Genomic DNA, 19,526 nt, shown 5'->3' with positions numbered 1-19,526 from the left:
CAGTTGCCCTAAGAGGAATAACACAGGAACAGCGTAATAGAGATATAAGAAAAGACGCTCCAGTACTGTTATTTTACGGGGAATACAAGCATTAGCAGACATCAGGCGATACAGACAGTACTATTGACTCTCCTACACAACAGTTCCAGCTGTAAGAGCTAAGCGTCTAGCATGAGTCCAGTTTGCAGTAACATTGGGAGAACCCTTTAAAAGATTATACTGAAAGCATGAGGGTGGAAGGAAACCAACATTATTCATTATTTTCACAGTTCATTACAATTTTGAAATTCAAAACTGCAGAATCAATAAATTGGAAGTGATTCGGAAGCCTCAGCACAAACATTACCTGTTTCACACGCTCAATCTTAAGTTTTTTGGCAGCAGAGTAAACATCTTTCACCAGTTCTGTTTCAGCTTTAAGCCTGAAAAAACATTAAGTCAATGGTTATTCCAAGCTCAGACTCCCAACAACCTCTCTGATCAGTTTTATGATTGTGCGAGCACTTCTTTAATACACTGTGCGTTGTCTCTGCAGCGAAGCGCAATTACATATGCTTGTTCCATTCACTGCAACACTGCTGCAAGCGGGACGGGTAGTGTAATCTTGTACAAGCATCGCCTCCTGTTTAAACAGCTGATCGATGGGTGTGCCAAGAGTCAGACCCCACCAATAAGATATTGATAGCCTATCCTCAGAATAGGTCATCAACATGTACCGGCTGTACCACCCCATTAAGCTTTAATTCTATATTTAGACATCGTTACCGTCATACTCACTGTGAAGTATATGCATAATTTAACAAGACCTCAACCGCCTCTGGGTTCAAGTCATCAAATTTCACATGAGACATTCCATGAGTCTCATTATCATTATTGAAGATTTCAAACAAGAAGGGACTACAGCAGGCAAGGACTGCTCTGTGTGCCAGCATTTCATGCCCACAAACCTGGAAATCAAAGAAAATTAAAATAAAGCATGATCAGAAGCAGAGCATACTAAATCAGCCTACAGCCTAAGGCCTCATGAACACGACCGTTGTGCGTTTTGCGGTCCGCGTCCATGTGCGTGCCGTAATTGGCGGAACGGCACGGATAGCCATTAATATAACTGCCTATTCTTGTCCGCAAAAGGCGGACAAGATTAGGACAGGTTATATTTTGTTTTGCAGACCACGGAACGGAGCAATGGATGCGGACAGCACACGGAGTGCTGTCCGCATCTTTTGAGGCCCCATTGAAGTGAATGGGTCCACATATGGACCAAAACAACGGTCGTTTGCACGAGGCCTAAACTAGCAAGTGGTTAAAACTGATGACTAAACAATTCAATGGCTAGCAAAGTGCTGCAGAGGGCAAAGTAGGCGTGTGCTGCAAATGGGTATTAATGAGGGACAGTAACAAGCACCATCATCATGTACTCCACTGTCCTTGTTCTGACAAAGCAGCTCCTCGCACTGGCAAAGAAAGAACTGGGCAAAGTTGAAAAGTTTACCATACTTACTACAAGAGTGTTAAAAATAAAAAGGCTAGAATTACATGGCTGTTGTCAGCAGCGTGCATCCCAAATCTTTTGCGGTCCCCACTTTAAAAACACTCATTCTTGTCCACAAAAGGGACAATACGACATGGTCTATCATTTGTGGCATGGCAGCGCTGATGGACAGCACACAGTCACAAAATACACCACCCAGAGCAAGCTGCAATTTGAAAAAGATAATAAAATGTGGGGTGCTTAGTTTTTTAGGCTTTTCCACCTCCCCCACTTTGTTAATTGGAAGCCCATGGGAATTTGTAAATGCAGAACGAATCGTCAGGGCTGCTTATTGTGCAACAGCATGTGATACAAAAACCGTATTCACTTGCACTGGATGATGGTGGTCTTCATTATAAAAATTGTTAAGACAAAATGTTGCGCGATACAGGTCGTCGTGTAGCCCTAGCATTAAAGGGGCAGGGCACTGTGGAGGTCACTGTCAAGTGAGTAGGGTGCTGTGAAGGTCAAAGTGAAGGGGATGGGCTGCTGTGGAGGTCCCATTTAAAGGGAGTCTTGTCACCTCCATATGGCCATATACAGTGCTTACATTGTCCTATAGCACACCTATACATGAATGTAACAGTACCTTTGTCTTTCTTTAGACTTGCAGAAGCTGGAAAAGAGTTAAATTCATATGCAAATGAGCACTCAAGTGCCCAGGGGCGGCGTTCACTGTGCTCTGACTTATTTTTCCATTGTTTCCCCGCCCCAGCATCTGCGTCATCCTTCGGTCCGGCCGTGATCCTGCGCCTGTGCACTGCCTCGCCAGCCATTATGGGAACAGCATTGCTTTAACTACTGCGCATGCGCGAGCGAACTGTGCAAAACCAGTTGTAATGTGGCATTTGCCAGCGCATGCACAGTAGTTAAAGTGATGCCATGCCCACAATGGGCTCCAGCCTGGTGAGGCAGTGCCGGGGGATCTCAGCTGGACCGAAGGATGACACAAGGGAATAGGAGGACAGGCCGAGGCTGGGGCAGGGAAACAATGAAAAAAAAAAAAGGCAGAGCAGCCTGGGCTCCAACACACGCCGCCCCTGGGAACTTGCGAGTGCTCATTTGCATATGAAGTAAACCTAGTTTTTCCTGCTTCTGCAAGTCTAAAGAAAAGAACAAAAGGTACCATTACATTCATGTATAGGTGTGCTGCAGAGCCATGCAAGCTCTGTACAGGGAGTGCAGAATTATTAGGCAAGTTGTATTTTTGAGGATTAATTTTATTATTGAACAACAACCATGTTCTCACTGAACCCAAAAAACTCATTAATATCAAAGCTGAATATTTTTGGAAGTAGTTTTTAGTTTTAGCTATTTTAGGGGGATATCTGTGTGGTGACTATTACTGTGCATAATTATTAGGCAACTTAACAAAAAACAAATATATACCCATTTCAATTATTTTTACCAGTGAAACCAATATAACATCTCAACATTCACAAATATACATTTCTGACATTCAAAAACAAAACAAAATCAGTGACCAATATAGCCACCTTTCTTTGCAAGGACACTCAAAAGCCTGCCATCCATGGATTCTGTCAGTGTTTTGATCTGTTCACCATCAACATTGCGTGCAGCAGCAACCACAGCCTCCCAGACACTGTTCAGAGAGGTGTACTGTTTTCCCTCCTTGTAAATCTCACATTTGATGATGGACCACAGGTTCTCAATGGGGTTCAGATCAGGTGAACAAGGAGGCCATGTCATTAGATTTTCTTCTTTTATACCCTTTCTTGCCAGCCACGCTGTGGAGTACTTGGACGCGTGTGATGGAGCATTGGCCTGCATGAAAATCATGTTTTTCTTGAAGGATGCAGACTTCTTCCTGTACCACTGCTTGAAGAAGGTGTCTTCCAGGAACTGGCAGTAGGACTGGGAGTTGAGCTTAACTCCATCCTCAACCCGAAAAGGCCCCACAAGCTCATCTTTGATGATACCAGCCCAAACCAGTACTCCACCTCGCTGGCGTCTGAGTCGGACTGGAGCTCTCTGCCCTTTACCAATCCAGCCACGGGCCCATCCATCTGGCCCATCAAGACTCACTCATTTTATCAGTCCATAAAACCTTTGAAAAATCAGTCTTGAGATATTTCTTGGCCCAGTCTTGACGTTTCAGCTTGTGTGTCTTGTTCAGTGGTGGTCGTCTTTCAGCCTTTCTTACCTTGGCCATGTTTCTGAGTATTGCACACCTTGTGCTTTTGGGCACTCCAGTGATGTTGCAGCTCTGAAATATGGCCAAACTGGTGGCAAGTGGCATCTTGGCAGCTGCACGCTTGACTTTTCTCAGTTCATGGGCAATTATTTTGCGCCTTGGTTTTTCAACACGCTTCTTGCGACCCTGTTGACTATTTTGAATGAAACGCTTGATTGTTCGATGATCACGCTTCAGAAGCTTTGCAATTTTAAGAGTGCTGCATCCCTCTGCAAGATATATCACTATTTTTGCCTTTTCTGAGCCTAAGTCAAGTCCTTCTTTTGACCCATTTTGCCAAAGGAAAGGAAGTTGCCTAATAATTATGCACACCTGATATAGGGTGTTGATGCCATTAGACCACACCCCTTCTCATTACAGAGATGCACATCACCTAATATGCTTAATTGGTAGTAGGCTTTCGAGCCTATACAGCTTGGAGTAAGACAACATGCATAAAGAGGATGATGTGGTCAAAATACTCATTTGCCTAATAATTCTGCACTCCCTGTATATTGTCACATAGTGGTGATAGACTGCCTTTAGAGTGACAGGTCACCGTTATGAGGGATACTGTCGATATCTTTTAAAGACACACACACACACACAAACATTAAATGAAATATACCCGTGTGAAGCCGGGTCCTTCTGCTAGTATTATTCTAATGCCAGATTGACAAGCACACAACTGCTTCTTATAATATTGTATAGAGGAATACCTGGAGCTTCACGTCGCAGAACTGGCCACTTTTCCGCAAGGCATTTAATTTGGCTACAGAAGACTCTATAAACTGCTCGTCCTCGAAACTAAGATAACCGTTTGGAACCATTGTCTTCAGTATGAGGCTGTAAAATAGATGTCTTACGGTTACTTTGTACAGAAAATAAAAAGGTGAACGCAAATATTGTTTAGACCTCACAATTCACTGTACGCGGCACAAGATGTCAACACGAAAAAGAACACAAGAAACCGCTGAACTCTGGACAGGTCCCTAGCACAGGTCCCTGGGGCAAGGAGCCTAAAAATTTAGATTTTTTTTTATTTATTTTTTGGCTGCCAAAAAACCCCAAAAAACATTATTGCATGTTTATTGTGGACTAACCAGCTGCATGTTTGCCACTGGAGTATGGACACATGGGGCAGATTAATAGATATATATTTAAACAGTGTAAACAGATTACACTGGTGCATTGTTTGGCACACAAAAATGGTCACTGCGGTGGTAAATGGTCACTGCGCTTTCACACAACTTTGCATAAATTAATAATACAGGCGAATAGTTCTTCATAACTCATCAGATCTTTATTCTAGAGTATTCAGCCGTTTCCTACACTTCCTTTTGTAAACCGTCTCTCTGAAATAATATTCAGAAAACCGTTGCTGGTAATCAGTTTTCCATGAGCCCAATATACACAAAAAAAAATAAAGATCCAATTTTACAAAAAACAAAAAAAGGCCCCCCCTCCCCTGGAAAATGAAGAGATATATATTCCTCTGCCTTTTTCCCTTTCCTTTTTTTAATTGGTGGAAATAAACGAGGTTACTGGTAAAGTAATCTAAATATTACCATCATTCCCTATGACAGCATCTGTGAGAGTACCTGAGGAACCTTCCTACCAAGAGGATAACTCTTCAATGAAACAGATCAAGCCTATAGTGCTCATAGAAAGTACAAAAGGAACTATTGGTAACCGCTCTAGAAATTTGGTCAATATGCATGTTTCCTCCACCCAGAAGGTAGAAATCACATGGATGGAATGGGCTGAGAACTCCTCTGTAACCTTGGGTTCTGGCAAAAATAAAGCAGGACAATTTCTTGTGAATTATGGAAATGAAACCACTTTCAGTAATGCAAGGTTAGTTTTGAAAATAATCCCATCATCCAGAACCAAAGTATAGGGAGGGAAGGCAGACAAGAATGACATTCCCCTGCCTTTGCTAGCTGATGTGACCATCACCAAAAAAGGCTGTTTTAGGCTACTTTCACACTAGCGTTCGGCTAGCGTTCGATCGGATCCGTTCTGAACGGATCCGATCATAATAATGCAGACGGAGGCTCCGTTCAGTACGGATCCGTCTGCATTATTTTAGCAAAAAAAAGCTAAGTGTGAAAATAGCCTAGTACGGATCCGTCCAGACTTTCAATGTAAAGTCAATGGGGGACGGATCCGCTTGAAGATTGAGCCACATTGTGGCATCTTCAAACGGATCCGTCCCCATTGACTTACATTGGAAGTCTGGACGGATCCGCACGGATCCGCACGCCTCCGCACGGCCAGGCGGACACCCGAACGCTGCAAGCAGCGTTCAGCTGTCCGCCTGTCCGTGCGGAGGCGAGCGGAGCGGAGGCTGAACGCCGCCAGACTGATGCAGTCTGAGCGGATCCGCCTCCATTCAGACTGCATCAGGGCTGGACGGCTGCGTTCGGGTCCGCTCGTGAGCTCCTTCAAACGGAGCTCACGAACGGAAACCCGAACGCTAGTGTGAAAGTAGCCTTATAAGAAAGGAATTTAATCGGAATAGATTCCAGAGAGTTAAAGGAGGCTTGAGAAAGACCTGAGAGGATTAACTTCAAATCCCATGGAGGGGCCCTGAACATCAGGGAAGGTCCTAACCTGCCTGCCTCCCTAATGAATCTCTTTACCTATGGATGGTCACAGGCCCACTTCTAATCAGTCACACCCAGCACAGGCCCACAAGTCACAATGGAACTCCCATTGCTCTAACGGAATCAGAGGTTTCTTCCAACAGGAAGAAGCACATTGCCAAATCAAGTTCCACCCAGCATTTAGTTTAGTGGGCAGCATGAGAAGTAGAGGCCCCAGAAATTGCCTACAGGCCAGAGGACCAGGAGGGAGAGTATGGGGAGGTGTACCGGATGGGTTTCAACCAACTCAACTAATGGATAAAACAGAAGACGTGGTTTGGGGTTCTGGGGACCCTTCATTAAGTATTTTGGATGGATATGATAGGTGCTGGTATTGCACTCAGCAATATTTGCACTGTTCCTATTGCGAGGTGGCCGGTGGTAAGGGCTTCTATACATGCTGCACAGTGGCATGATGGATGGCAGTGCAGATGCTGGCTGTGAGGGGGAAAAAAAAAAAAAAAAAAAAAAAAAAAAGTTGTCTGTTGAATATTAGCCACCAATAAAAGCACAATTTATCCATTTGCTTGTCATTTCCTGCACCTGCCTCAACTAGTTAATCCCCTAGCTTAAACCCCCTTAATGACCAGACCACTTTTTACAATTCTGCACTACACTACTTTCACGGTTTATTGCTTGGTCATACAACTTACCACCCAAATTAATTTTACCTCCTTTTCTTCTCACTAATAGAGCTTTTTACACTTACACTTTCAGTTGTAAAAGTCTTCAAATAAAACTACATTTATATATAAACGTTTCTCTAAATTCATTGTTCTACATGTCTTTGATAAAAAAAAAAAATGGTGTGGGTAAAAGTTATAGCGTTTACAAACTATGGAACAAAAATGTGAATTTCCGCATTTTGAAGCGGCTCTGACTTTCTGAGCACCTGTTTCCTGAGGTTCTACAATGCCCAGACAGTAGAAAAACCCCACAAATGACCCAATTTCGGAAAGTAGACACCCTAAGGTATTCGCAGATGGGCATAGTGAGTTCAAACTTTTTATTTTTTGTCACTTTAGCGGAAAATGATGATTATTTATTTTCTTACAAAGTCTCATATTCCACTAAGGCTACTTTCACACTAGCGTTCGGGCGGATCCGTTCTGAACGGATCCGATCATATCAATGCAGACGGAGGCTCCGTTCAGAACGGATCCGTCTGCATTAAAATGGCAAAAAAAAAGCTAAGTGTGAAAATAGCCTCGGACGGATCCGTCCAGACTTTCAATGTAAAGTCAATGGGGGACGGATCCGCATGAAGATTGAGCCACATTGTGGCATCTTCAAACGGATCCGTCCCCATTGACTTACATTGTAAGTCTGGACGGATCCGCACGGATCCGCACGGCCAGGCGGACACCCGAACGCTGCAAGCAGCGTTCAGCTGTCCGCCTGTCCGTGCGGAGGCGAGCGGAGCGGAGGCTGAACGCCGCCAGACTGATGCAGTCTGAGCGGATCCGCTCCATTCAGACTGCATCAGGGCTGGACGGCTGCGTTCGGGTCCGCTCGTGAGCTCCTTCAAACGGAGCTCACGAGCGGACCAGCGAACGCTAGTGTGAAAGGAGCCTAACCTGTGACAAAAAATAACTTCCATGAACTCGCTATGCCCATCACGAAAAACCTTAGGGTGTCTTTCCAAAATGGGGTCACTTGTGGGGCAGTTATACTGCCCTGGCATTTTAGGGGCCCTAATGCCTGTGAAATCCTAAAGGTGCTCTTTGGAATTTGTGCCCCTTTGCCCACCTAGGCTGCAAAAAAGTGTCACATGTGGTATCGCCGTACTCAGGAGAAGTTGGGCAATGTGTTTTGGGGTGTCATTTTACATATACCCATGCTGGGTGAGAGAAAAATATCTCTAAAAGACAACTTTTTTCATTTTTTTTTTTTTATACAAAGTTGGCATTTGACAGATATTTATCTGGATGGGTATATGTAAAAATACACCCCAAAACACATTGCCCAACTTCTCCTGAGTACGGTGATACCACGTGTGACACTTTTTTGGAGCCTAGGTGGGCAAAGGGGCACAAATTCCCTTTAGGAGGGCATTTTTAGACATTTGGATTCCAGACTTCTTCTCACGCTTTAGGGCCCCTAAAATGCCAGGGCAGTATAAATACCCCACATGTGACCCCATTTTGGAAAGAAGACACCCCAAGTTATTCCGTGAGGGGCATGGAGAGTTCATAAAAGATTATATTTTTTGGCACAAGTTAGCGGAAATGGATTTTTTTTTTTCCTCACAAAGTCTCCCTTTCCGCTAACTTGGGACAAAAATTTCAATCTTTCATGGACTCAATATGCCCCTCAGCGAATACCTTGGGGTGTCTTCTTTCCAAAATGGGGTCATTTGTGGGGTGTTTGTACTGCCCTAGCATTTGAGGGTCTCCGCAATCATTACATGTATGGCCAGCATTAGGAGTTTCTGCTATTCTCCTTATATTGAGCATACAGGTAATGAGATTTTTTTTTTTCCGTTCAGCCTCTGGGCTGAAAGAAAAAATGAACGGCACAGATTTCTTAAGAAAGAAAGAAAGAAAGAAAGAAGAAGAAGGAAAGAAGGAAGGAAAGAAAGAAAGAAAGAAAGAAAGAAGGAAGGAAAGAAAGAAAGGTCTGCCAGGACATAGGAGCTCCGGCCAACATCCAAACCCACTTAGCTCGTATGCCCTGGGAAACCCGATTTCTCCATTCACATCAATCGATGTGGATGAATAAATCATTGACAAACGTACCTTTTACTGCAGAGGAGAAATCTCGTCTTGCAGCGCCGCATACACCGACTTGTGTAATCTGACAGCAGCGCAATGCTTCTGTCAGAATGCACATCAGCGCAGCACTGATGTGCATTCTGACAGAAGCATTGCGCTGCTGTCAGATTACACAAAAGTCGGTGTATGCGGCGCTGCAAGACGAGATTTCTCCTCTGCAGTAAAAGGTTAAAAAAAAAAAATAATAAAAAAAAAAAAAATAACCGGTAAGCAAAAAGTTAATGTTCCGTTCAAATGTTACTGTGGCGAAACCAACCTCGTCACTGGGTTTTGGAGGGGGCTGTTTAAAAGCCTCTTGCCTCAGGATTATGGCCCATAGTAACTTTTAAACCCCTGAACCTATTCCAGGGAATTTTGGATAGGTTTGTCCCCCAAGTTATACTGTTTAAATTGATGTAAGTTATATGTATGGACAATGTAACCTCACAAAGTTATAACAACTTATAATAAGTGTAACTTGTCAGCTTGGGAGGAATATGCTGGGTGTGGTTCTATTGTCCCATTGTGTGTTTAAATGGTGATGTCTGTCCTGTTGTCTCCACATGTGTATTGGTGATCTCCCCTTTGTCCTGAGAGATAATTGGATTGTCTTCGGTCGTCTCCCAGGCAGAGAGGAGGAAACCATGATGCATTGTGGGGATATGTTGTATCTGTTCTGTGTCGCAGTCTCCCTTCTGGTCCTCTAGGGGGCGGGAACGATTGGTTGCTGTATTTACATTGTGTGTGTTGTGAATTACTGATTGGTTGGATTTCAAAACCCTGTGGGCAGTACTATGTTTGGTTTTTATCAATAAAAGAGGCTGTACTTGAAGTACAGTCAGATCACTGCTGACCCTCAAGACGGAGCCTTGTCTCGTTATTGGGGGGATTCCCTGTATGCTGTTGGAGACTGATTGCCAGGAGTGTAAGCTGACTGATACGCTTTTCCTGTTCGTCTGCCGGCAGCTACTTGTGAGGTTCCAGTTTGGAGTGCTATGTTGTATCCAGTTCGGGAGGTTGGTGTTCTGCAGTAGCCTGTCTCTCGGAAAGGGGCATATCGCCTAAACGGATTTTAACCCCTTGTCTGCTGAAACGTTCCGTTACAGTTACTATAATGTTAATAAATGTATTGCGTTGCGCCTGGTTTTTTTTACCTTCTAGGTGGACCAACCGATCGACCAGCTGCAGCAGCTGCTCGATCGGTTGGTCCACCTAGAAGGTTAAATAGAAAAAAAAAAAAAAAAAGGGCGCAACGCAATACATTTATTAACATAGTAACATTTGAACGGAACATTAACTTTTTTTGCTTACCGGTGATTTTTTTATTTTATTTTTTAACCTTTTTTTTTTTTTTAATAGGACAAACCTCTCCTTCCCCATGGGACAATGTGCAAAGCGCAAATCGCCCAGAGATGTGGCGAAGTACATTATGCACTTTAAAAGGAGAGGTTTGCAGCAGCTGTTTGTGAAAGGGCCCCAAGAGCCATGTGTGCCTGTCCTGTGAGATGCGATCCCTATGCTAAGTGTACCTGTGTGTGGTACTTCCAGAAACACTCCCCTAAGCATAGGGCAGGGTGGTCAGGGCAGAAATAGCGGGTGTCATACCTTATTCCACTCCTGCTACAGACACAACATCTTTTTCGGGGTGACGCTTGGGTTGAGGTACCAGCAACGACATTGGGGAAATGTCGCTCGTGTAGACAGCTCACTACACTGGTGGATGGGGCCATGGAACCTCCTGGATACAGGAGGTTCTCGATGATCTCTTCCTGAAATTTGAGGAAGGATCTTGTTCTCCCAGCCTTACTGTAGAGAACAAAACTATTATATACAGCCAAAATATACAGACACCTTCTTATACCAGCGTCTGGTGCGGCGGGACACTAAATAAGGAGCCAACATCTGGTCATTGAAGTCCACCCCTGCCATGAGCGAATTATAGTTGTGTACAGAAAGGGGCTTTTCAATGACACTGGTTGCTCATTCTATTTGTATTGTCGTGTCTGCGTGAATGGATGAGAGCATGTAAACATCACGCTTGTCTCTCCATTTCACCGCAAGCAGTTCTTCGTTACACAAGGCAGCCCTCCCCCTTGCAAGATGGATGGTAACGAGCCGCTGGGGGAAGCCCCGGCGACTAGGTCGCGTGGTGCCACAGCAGCCAATCTTTTCTAGGAACAAGTGCCTGAAGAGGGGCACACTTGTGTAAAAATTGTCCACATAAAGATGGTACCCCTTGCCAAATAAGGGTGACACCAAGTCCCAGACTGTCTTCCCACTGCTCCCCAGGCACTCAGGGCAACCGACCGGCTCCGGGGTCTGATCTTTACCCTTATAGATCCAAAATTTGTGGGTATAGACTGTGGCCCTTTCACAGAGCTTATACAATTTGAACCCATACCGAACGCGCTTGCTTGGGATGTATTGTTTGAAGCCAAGGCGCCCGGTAAAATGTAGAAGGGACTCGTCTACGCAAATTTGGTGCTAAGGTGGTCTATGAGGGGCCGAATTTTGTGGAGCCAGTCAAAAGCTGGGTGGCCTCTGGGACGAGAGGTGCTGTTGTCGCTAAATTGCAGGAAACGCAGGATGGCCTCAAATCGTGCCCTGGCAGCAGAACATGGGCATATGATGAATTGGGTTTGTGGACCAATATGACCGCAATTCATGCTTTTTGGTTAGGCCCATGTTGAGGAGAAGGCCCAGAAAAATGTTTAATTTGGAAACTTGGTGGGCATAATAGCTTCCCGGGTTGGCGGCTATAAATTGAGTGGCATACCGATTTGTTTCTGCCATGACTAAGTCCAAGAGCTCCGCAGTCAAGAACAGCTCAAAAAATCCCAGTGCCGAACCGATCTGAGCCGTCTCAACCCGAACTCCAGACTGGGCGGTGAAAGGGGGAACTACTGGTGCGGCTGAAGTTGGAGGCTGCCAATCAGGGTTTGCCAGCACCTCAGGGACTCTACGGGCCCGTCTGCTGCGGTGGCTGCGACGGGGAACTACTGCACGTGCCACCGTACCAGCTTCAACTGCCCTTCTGGTGCTCGCCACTTCACAATGTTCTATGGCAGTGCTGGTACTAGGTCCAGGATGGGCTGCGCTGCTGGTGTATGCCTCACCACGTAATCCGACAGCGCCAGCCCCACTCTGCTACCCTTGAAGCGGATCCTGTGCAACCTGTGGTCTAGCAACACGGGCCGGGTACGCCTGGTGGCATCAGGGACCTCAACCTCCTCGTCCGAACTTTGGGTCAGACTGCCACTGCTTTCTACATGTTCATATTCTGACCCGCTGGATTCGTCAGATGAGGGTTCCCATTCCTCATCCGACTGGGTCAGAATCCTGTAGGCCTCTTCAGAAGAATACCCCTTATTTGCCATTTGGTCAACTAAATTTAGGGGGTATTCCCTGAGACTACCCAAGAAAAAAAGCAAGCCTATCTTACAAATGGGAGGCTAGCGAAGTACCGGAGGCCGCTGCGATTGATTAAAAAAAAAAAAAAAAAAAAAGTTTTGATATTTTTTTTATCGCTGCAGCGCTTGCAAAGTGATTGTGCAGTGATCAAAAAATAATTTTTTGTCACTGGGTGCGTGGGTGAACGCACGTGTGAGCGACCAATCAGGCTCGCGAGAGGACGCATAGATGCGTGACTGTGCCTGAGTGAGCCGACTCCGGAACGCGATCCTGCGTTAGGTGGTCCGGACGCGGTTAAGTTGGTTGGAACCCACTGGGTACACCTCACCCTCCTGTTCTTGATATTCCTCTGGCTGGGTGGTGACCTGTGTCCAGAGGATTTTATCCAAACACACTGGCTGCAACAACCTCATCATCTCTACCAACAAATCCTACATTTCCAACGCACTCACCTCCATAGTACAGGTGAGTGAGCATACACTACTTTAGGGATTGAGAAGTCTTACATACTTACCCTATGAACGCCTTCTTTCTAGCAACTATACACTGCAGGTCAGAGGGAAGGACCCCAGCCTAAACAGCTGTAGTGGAGACTTATGCCTACAGGTAACCTTCATCACGGTTGGGGTTACAGAGAAGGGAGGCTCTGCAGCCCCAAAATGGTCACACAGCCCCATTCAAGTTAATAGGGCTGAGCTGCGATACAATGTACAGCACTGTGACTTGAATACTGAGAGGTAGCCACAGCACTTAAAGAAGAGTTGAGGCCTTCTCAAATAGCTGATCGGAAGGGGTCCCAGATGTAGGACCCCCACCAATCAGTTACTGGTCACCATCGAGAGGATAGGACACCGGTTAACAAGGCTTGTAAAACCCCTTTAAGCAACACCCCATTCTGGTAGGATACCATTTCCTTCCAAGTGATAAAACCTTGTTGGAGTGCGCGCGCGCGCGCGCGCACGCACGCACACGCACACACACACAAATAAAAAAACTAAAAAAAACACACAACTGGTGCAAAGCATGTACGCAAAGTTTTTGGGGTACAAATTACACCAGAATTTGGGAAAATTCGGACAAATAATTAGTAGACACAGAAAATGAGATTGGGTAACTCACTATATGGGACAGAAGAGATGAGACCCATAGAGCAATTAAAAGGGGTTATCCAACCCCTATAATGCAACCCAAAGGCAGCACATACAGGTTATACTTACCCCACTTCCCAAAACCTGAGTTGCTCCTGATGCCCGCACGACCCCTGCATCTCTCTATTACGCAGAACAAAAGATCCAGCAACAGGGTGATTGTGGGTGGAAGCCAATAGCAGGCCGCGATGGGAACAAGCCTCCCTAGCATCGGGGATGACGCTAGGCAGGCTTCTTCCCATCACAGTCTGCTATTGGCTGCTCCTCCTGTTACAGGAAGTTTTGATCCACACGATGGGGAGATGCAGCGGTGGCTGTGTGTACTTCAAGAGCGATGCGGGTGCCACAGAGTGGGGTAATTATTTTGTACAAAATGTATTTGCTAAGCATCTCTAAATTATTAGCATAGCATAATATACCTTTGTACTTTATTTAGTTTGTAGAGTGCTGTTGCACTATGTATTGTTCTATATGTATTTGCAGCCATAGCGACGTGCCCCTACGCATTGGGATTTGCTGACCCCCCCCCCCCCCCCTTTTTTGTTTGCATCTCTGGCACATCGGTGGTCTTGGAGCTGCACTTTAATAAATATGGAGTGATCTCACTCCTAGGGCCCTTGCACATGAAACATATGTCCCAGAGCGGCATTGATCGTGAGCACAGGAGCACACAGCATCAGATTACAGTGATGCTGTGCACGTTGGGCCGCGTTATTGTCCCGCGGGCAGCCCAGTGTGCAAAGCATCATTGTAATCTATTATGCTTGTGAGGAATATGCATTATGCTTCAATGTCAGCCATGTTCCCACACCAGCCATCTGCTGTCAGATAGCAGAGGTAGTAAACTCCACGGGGGGGGGGGGGGGGGGGGGCTGCTTCAAAGCCCAGCCAAGTCTCTCTAGGTTATACCGAAGTTCAATGAAAATTATCAGATATCATGGAACCGGCGAATTATAAGGCATTATGAATCACCCGTCCATCACAGACATAAAACATATACATATTTGTGTCCCTGTGGCCACGATGAACAGGCCCATGTCATAGTTTGGTGGTGGGATGCCAGGGAGGGGTGATATGCATATCTCCCGACAGAAACCAAATAACAGTACCATGCTTGGACTCTACTGGTAGCCGGAATCCAGGCCGATCCATTAGTCCCAGAACCAGCCCCCTGCAACATTCTGGTCTGGAGCCATGAGCCCTAAATCGGTTTTGGGGCTCATTTGCTGCCAGGCCCAGCAGAGAGGGAGTGGACCTCTCCCAGATGCCAGGGGCCTGCTACAGGTTAAAAGGCTTCTGCCAGCAAGTGGGCGTCTCTTTTCTCTGAAGGGAGATCACATCATGGCATGTGTTTAGAGGGACTTGCAGCCGGCTGACATCACAGCTTCTCATGTGAATACAGCTAAGAACTCATCACAACCCAAAGGACTCATACCCGGTAAACTGACCTTATTGTTCTGCTTAACCCTGTTTGTACCATGCCATCTGTATTTACCACTCAGACCACTGTATATATTTTATCTGCTGTTCTGGTATCTTGATCATGAATCCCGACATCTGTGTTTCGGCCTAGTTATCTGCTACTGCGGGTTGGTTTCTCACCCTATATAATCCCATTAGCGGACCGGGCTTATAGCAAACGAGAAGCTGGTGGCAGTATACCCGGGTTGAGACAGCACTGTTTCACTGGGGCAGCGAAAAGGATCTCAGCTTGTTGCCTCTCTGTGCCCGCATGGACAGGAAGCGTCTGTATAAACTATCAAACTGACCTTACCTGCTCCTCAGGGACGGCGTAACGTCACGCCTTGGTAAGCAATGACCATACCGCATCTCGCTGGCTCTACGTATTTGACGTCCGACGTCAGTCGGGGTACGGTATTAGTCACAATGCTGTGTGCTCCCGATCATTGCAGCTCCGGGACATATGGCCATGTGCAAGGGCCCTTACTTGTATGAGAACACATAGAAGCTAGGCCATCAACGAGAGACCATAGGAAGTAAAAAAATATATATATATATATATTTATTAACATGTACATACCTTTAAAGTATAGCTGAAAGTAAGTGGACAAAAACTAAATTCAAATTGGGCACATGAAATTATAAGCTGATCATCTTCAGGTTATCCACTCTAAAACGTCTCAAATGTCATAGAAAAGTTGGAATCTGGAAGGAAAGAATTTTTACATCAGTGGACTTGTTATAATTAGATTAATATAAAGGGTTAATTTCACACACAGTAATTACAGGCAACCTCATACATGACTTGGCCGACTGGCAGCATTTCCTGTTCTGCAAGGTCGCCATGCCTGGGTCAGAACGCCCTACCAACATTGGACACAGCCACAGAAAACTGGCTCGGTTGCCCATAGCAATCAGATTCGGGCTCCGAAAACTGAAAGGTGGAATCTGATTAGTTGCCATGGAAAACTAAGCCAGTTTTTCTTGACATCAGTCTCGGTACACACATAATAAAGCAGAAGCGTGACATCAGGAGGGAGCAGGTCGGCTGGGGCCGCTCAGACCAGCTACGAGTATGGCCTAGAGCAGACTAGCTGTCTCCAGTGAAGATTAGATCTCCGACTTGGCATTAACAACTAGATGTATTCAGTTTGTGACCTTGAGAACTAAGCAAAGGCCAAAACACACAATAGCAAAGGTGATAAACCCCAGAGGCCAACTGCAGACGTGCGCTACCACACATGGCCTTAAAGGGTGCGGACGTGTGAATGGACCCCAACTGCATCTACATGATAAATGCCACTTACTGAAGTGAGACAACCCCTTTAAGGGTGGTATTACACTGGCCGATAGTCGGCAGTGTGAGCGCTGATGGAAATAACAGGCAGATGCAAACCGAATGTGGGAGGAACATTTACACAGCTATGTGCTGCTGATAATCAGGCACCTTTCATGTCAATCAGCCAATGAACGAGTGAGCGTTCATATTCCCATTAATTGGCATGAAATCATGCCGCTATATAGGGCCCTAACAACCTACTAGGAAGCTCCTAGATACCACTCATGTCCTGCCCTCTCAGGGAACTCAGACTTCCAGGTCTGCACCTGAATCCACAGGGTATCCTCTCCGACATGCAGGAGAAGCTGAACCAGAGTCCAGAATCTACGACTGTGCCCATACCAAACCTGGTCTGCCAACACGGCCGTTTATCTGCAACACTGTATACAGTGCCCCTTGAGGATACAATATTTCAACATACAATGGTCTGTTCAGAAAGTAGACTCAATAAACAATGTCTCACATCCAACCAATGAAGGCCCCTTCTCTGGTGACAGTTGTATTAGTTTCCAGTTAGCAGCTATTCCTGAATGTTAGGCCTGTTTCACAGGAGCGGATGCCCTGCGTGTCATCCTCAGCGTGACTGACAGCAGAGACACGCAGCAGTAACATGACTGACAGTGCTCCGTGCTTCTATGTTTACTACATAATCACGGTGAGATGACGTTGTCATGCCATGAGTTTGTAGTAAAACGATCAGAGGGGCAAAGAGCATTGTCAATCATGTTAAAGGGATTCTGTCACCTCGTCTTAGCCTAGAGCTGCGGACATGCACGGCTAGATCACCGCTAGCATTACCGCAATATACCTGTCCCATATCTGTGTGTGGTATTATGGTGTTTAAAAAATGATTTTATAGATATGTAAATGACCCTAAGGAGGAGCCCAAGGGGCTGTACTAACCTTCTTGGAGCCCAGCCATGCCCCCCTGTGAAGGAGCCCTGTACCGCCTGCGTCCTCCGAATCTCCTGCTTGTTCACAAAGTTAGATTGCGGTGATCTTGCGATGCTCAAGCGCAGTTTCTTCCCTGAGGCTGATGCCAACACAGGGAAGGAAAACTATGCCGACACTGCGCATGCGCGAGACTTGCACAATCCCAGCCTCACAGCAGGATGTCAATCACAGTGAAGGGAGGACGGGTAAGGGGCGGGCTTAGCTTGACTTGAGGCAAGGAGGCCGCTGCCCCCTTGACTCCAAGCTGACTGAGGATAGCGAAAACACAGATTAAAACAGCGTTTTTATAAAGTATACAACAACCAGCGGAGGAATGAAAAACATGATTGGGAACACACTGGGGGCCACTGTAAGGTAATGATGTCGGTTTAAATATGTGTTTTGAAGGTGACGGGTTCCCTATAAGACTTCATTTTATCTCATCTTGGATGACATTTTGGGATTTGGAACAGATTACTCAATTTACAATGGTCGTCCTGGAACCAATACTGGAAGGACCAGAAACTTCAGAAGAAACTCAACCTGGTAGATCACGGTAATCTGGTGGAATCTAGGCATTACCGGGGTCCCAGAGTAAATATTCCAAACAGGTTTTCTATTGATCTGCTATCAATGCTTGTGGTGAGAACCCTCCCTACAGGAGGCCATACACATTAGACCACGTTCCCATTACGGTGGGACAGCCATGGCCTTTTTGGGGGCTTCTGTGTGATTCCTGGCCCGTGCCTCTGCACTGCATGGGATAGGACAAGTCCTATCTTATGGATCACAGACCCACCGTAGTCAATGTGTCCACAGCGATGTAGAATGGTCAGTGCCCTTGTTTAGCAGATCCACGGTTTTGCGGCATGGTCATCCCACAGTTGTGTGAATGTGGCCTAAGGCCTCATGCACACGGCTGTTGTGCGGCTGTGGCCATATTGCGGCCCACAAACAGCGGGTCGGCAATCCACAACCGCCGGCCGTGTGCACCCCGCATCACCGGAGATGCGGAACAGAGTGCTTCCATGGTGTCCGCATCAGTACGTCCGTTCCGTAGCCCCGCAAAAAAATAAAAAAAAAATTAAATTAGAACATGTCCTATTCTTGTCCGTTAAGCATGGGGGGCATCCGTTTTTTTTTTTTTTTTTGCGGATCTGCAAAACACATACGGTCGTGTGCATGTAGCCTTAAGAACGTTCCCAAAAATATGTTACCTTCATTGCCTGGTGTCACTGAACATGCAGGCCAGTTTCTGCTTAAAGGGGTTATCCAGTACCTCACAGTAGGTCATCAATATCAGATCGGCGGGGGTCCGACCAATCAGGTCTCCTTATACAGCTGATATCGAGGACAGGTCATCAATAGTAAAAGCCCAAAGAAGCCCTTTATTGGCCTGTCTTCAGGCCAGGTAATCAATTTTAGAGCAGCGGGTGGATGGCCCCCAGGACCCCCACCCATCAGCTGCTATGGGCAGCCACTAGAAGGTTTTGCTCACTGTGCCACTGATGCTGGCATTCACTTGGAGGGTACCTTCTGCCTCTCCACCATAGAGATTCCAGGGGCTTGTCAGTCCCCCACCAACATCCAAGTAGCAGAAACCCCTCCATGTGCACAAGGCCATAGAAATATCCACATACGATTCCCTGTATCCCCCAGAGAAGGACCATAGGAACCAAGCGAAATGCACAAACATCAGGGGAGGCGGTTACAGCAGAGGAGCCTCTAGCCTGTAATGGAGGACAGCAGGAACCGGGCCGTTAACGAGCCATGCTAACACACGATGCCGGCCCTGACAGGTATGTCACCGGTCACACAGGACGACGTAACGGATGCCGCGCGTCCGGCACTAAACGTACAGCAACCAATGGAGAAGTAAAGGATCCGGCGGACTGGTCTCCATCGTCACACGGTGACTGCGCCACTTACAGTAACCCACACAAGACCTACCTTCGGCCTGAGCCGCCAGCTGTTACCAGGAGGCAATAAGATACAAAGTCAGCTCTGCTTCATTATAACCCGGCCTAAGACGTGAGACTAATAGATATGGCGCCAGCGACCGCGCACACCAAGCAGCAGGACAGCCCAGCAACGAATGACGCCTCCAG

General features: G+C 46.3%; 1 protein-coding gene across 1 annotated transcript in view; it reads right to left on the bottom strand.

The window, feature by feature from the left end:
• LOC122943779 (influenza virus NS1A binding protein) overlaps positions 1-19,526 on the bottom strand; it is a 69,685-nt gene extending 50,159 nt beyond the window's left edge. Inside the window, exons 1-5 of the mRNA XM_044301807.1 lie at positions 19,369-19,526; positions 15,727-15,851; positions 4,445-4,571; positions 778-947; positions 347-422 (exon numbers count right to left, since the gene is read on the bottom strand). Of these exons, the coding sequence (XP_044157742.1) occupies positions 347-422; positions 778-947; positions 4,445-4,555 (357 nt within the window). The 5' untranslated portion in view covers positions 4,556-4,571; positions 15,727-15,851; positions 19,369-19,526. The remainder of the gene's footprint in view (positions 1-346; positions 423-777; positions 948-4,444; positions 4,572-15,726; positions 15,852-19,368) is intronic.

The sequence above is a fragment of the Bufo gargarizans genome, chromosome 7 (assembly GCF_014858855.1).
Source record: "Bufo gargarizans isolate SCDJY-AF-19 chromosome 7, ASM1485885v1, whole genome shotgun sequence".
Taxonomy (NCBI): Eukaryota; Metazoa; Chordata; class Amphibia; order Anura; family Bufonidae; genus Bufo; species Bufo gargarizans.
Note: the sequence above shows the minus strand (reverse complement) of the source record. Positions and strands in the feature narration are given on the sequence as shown.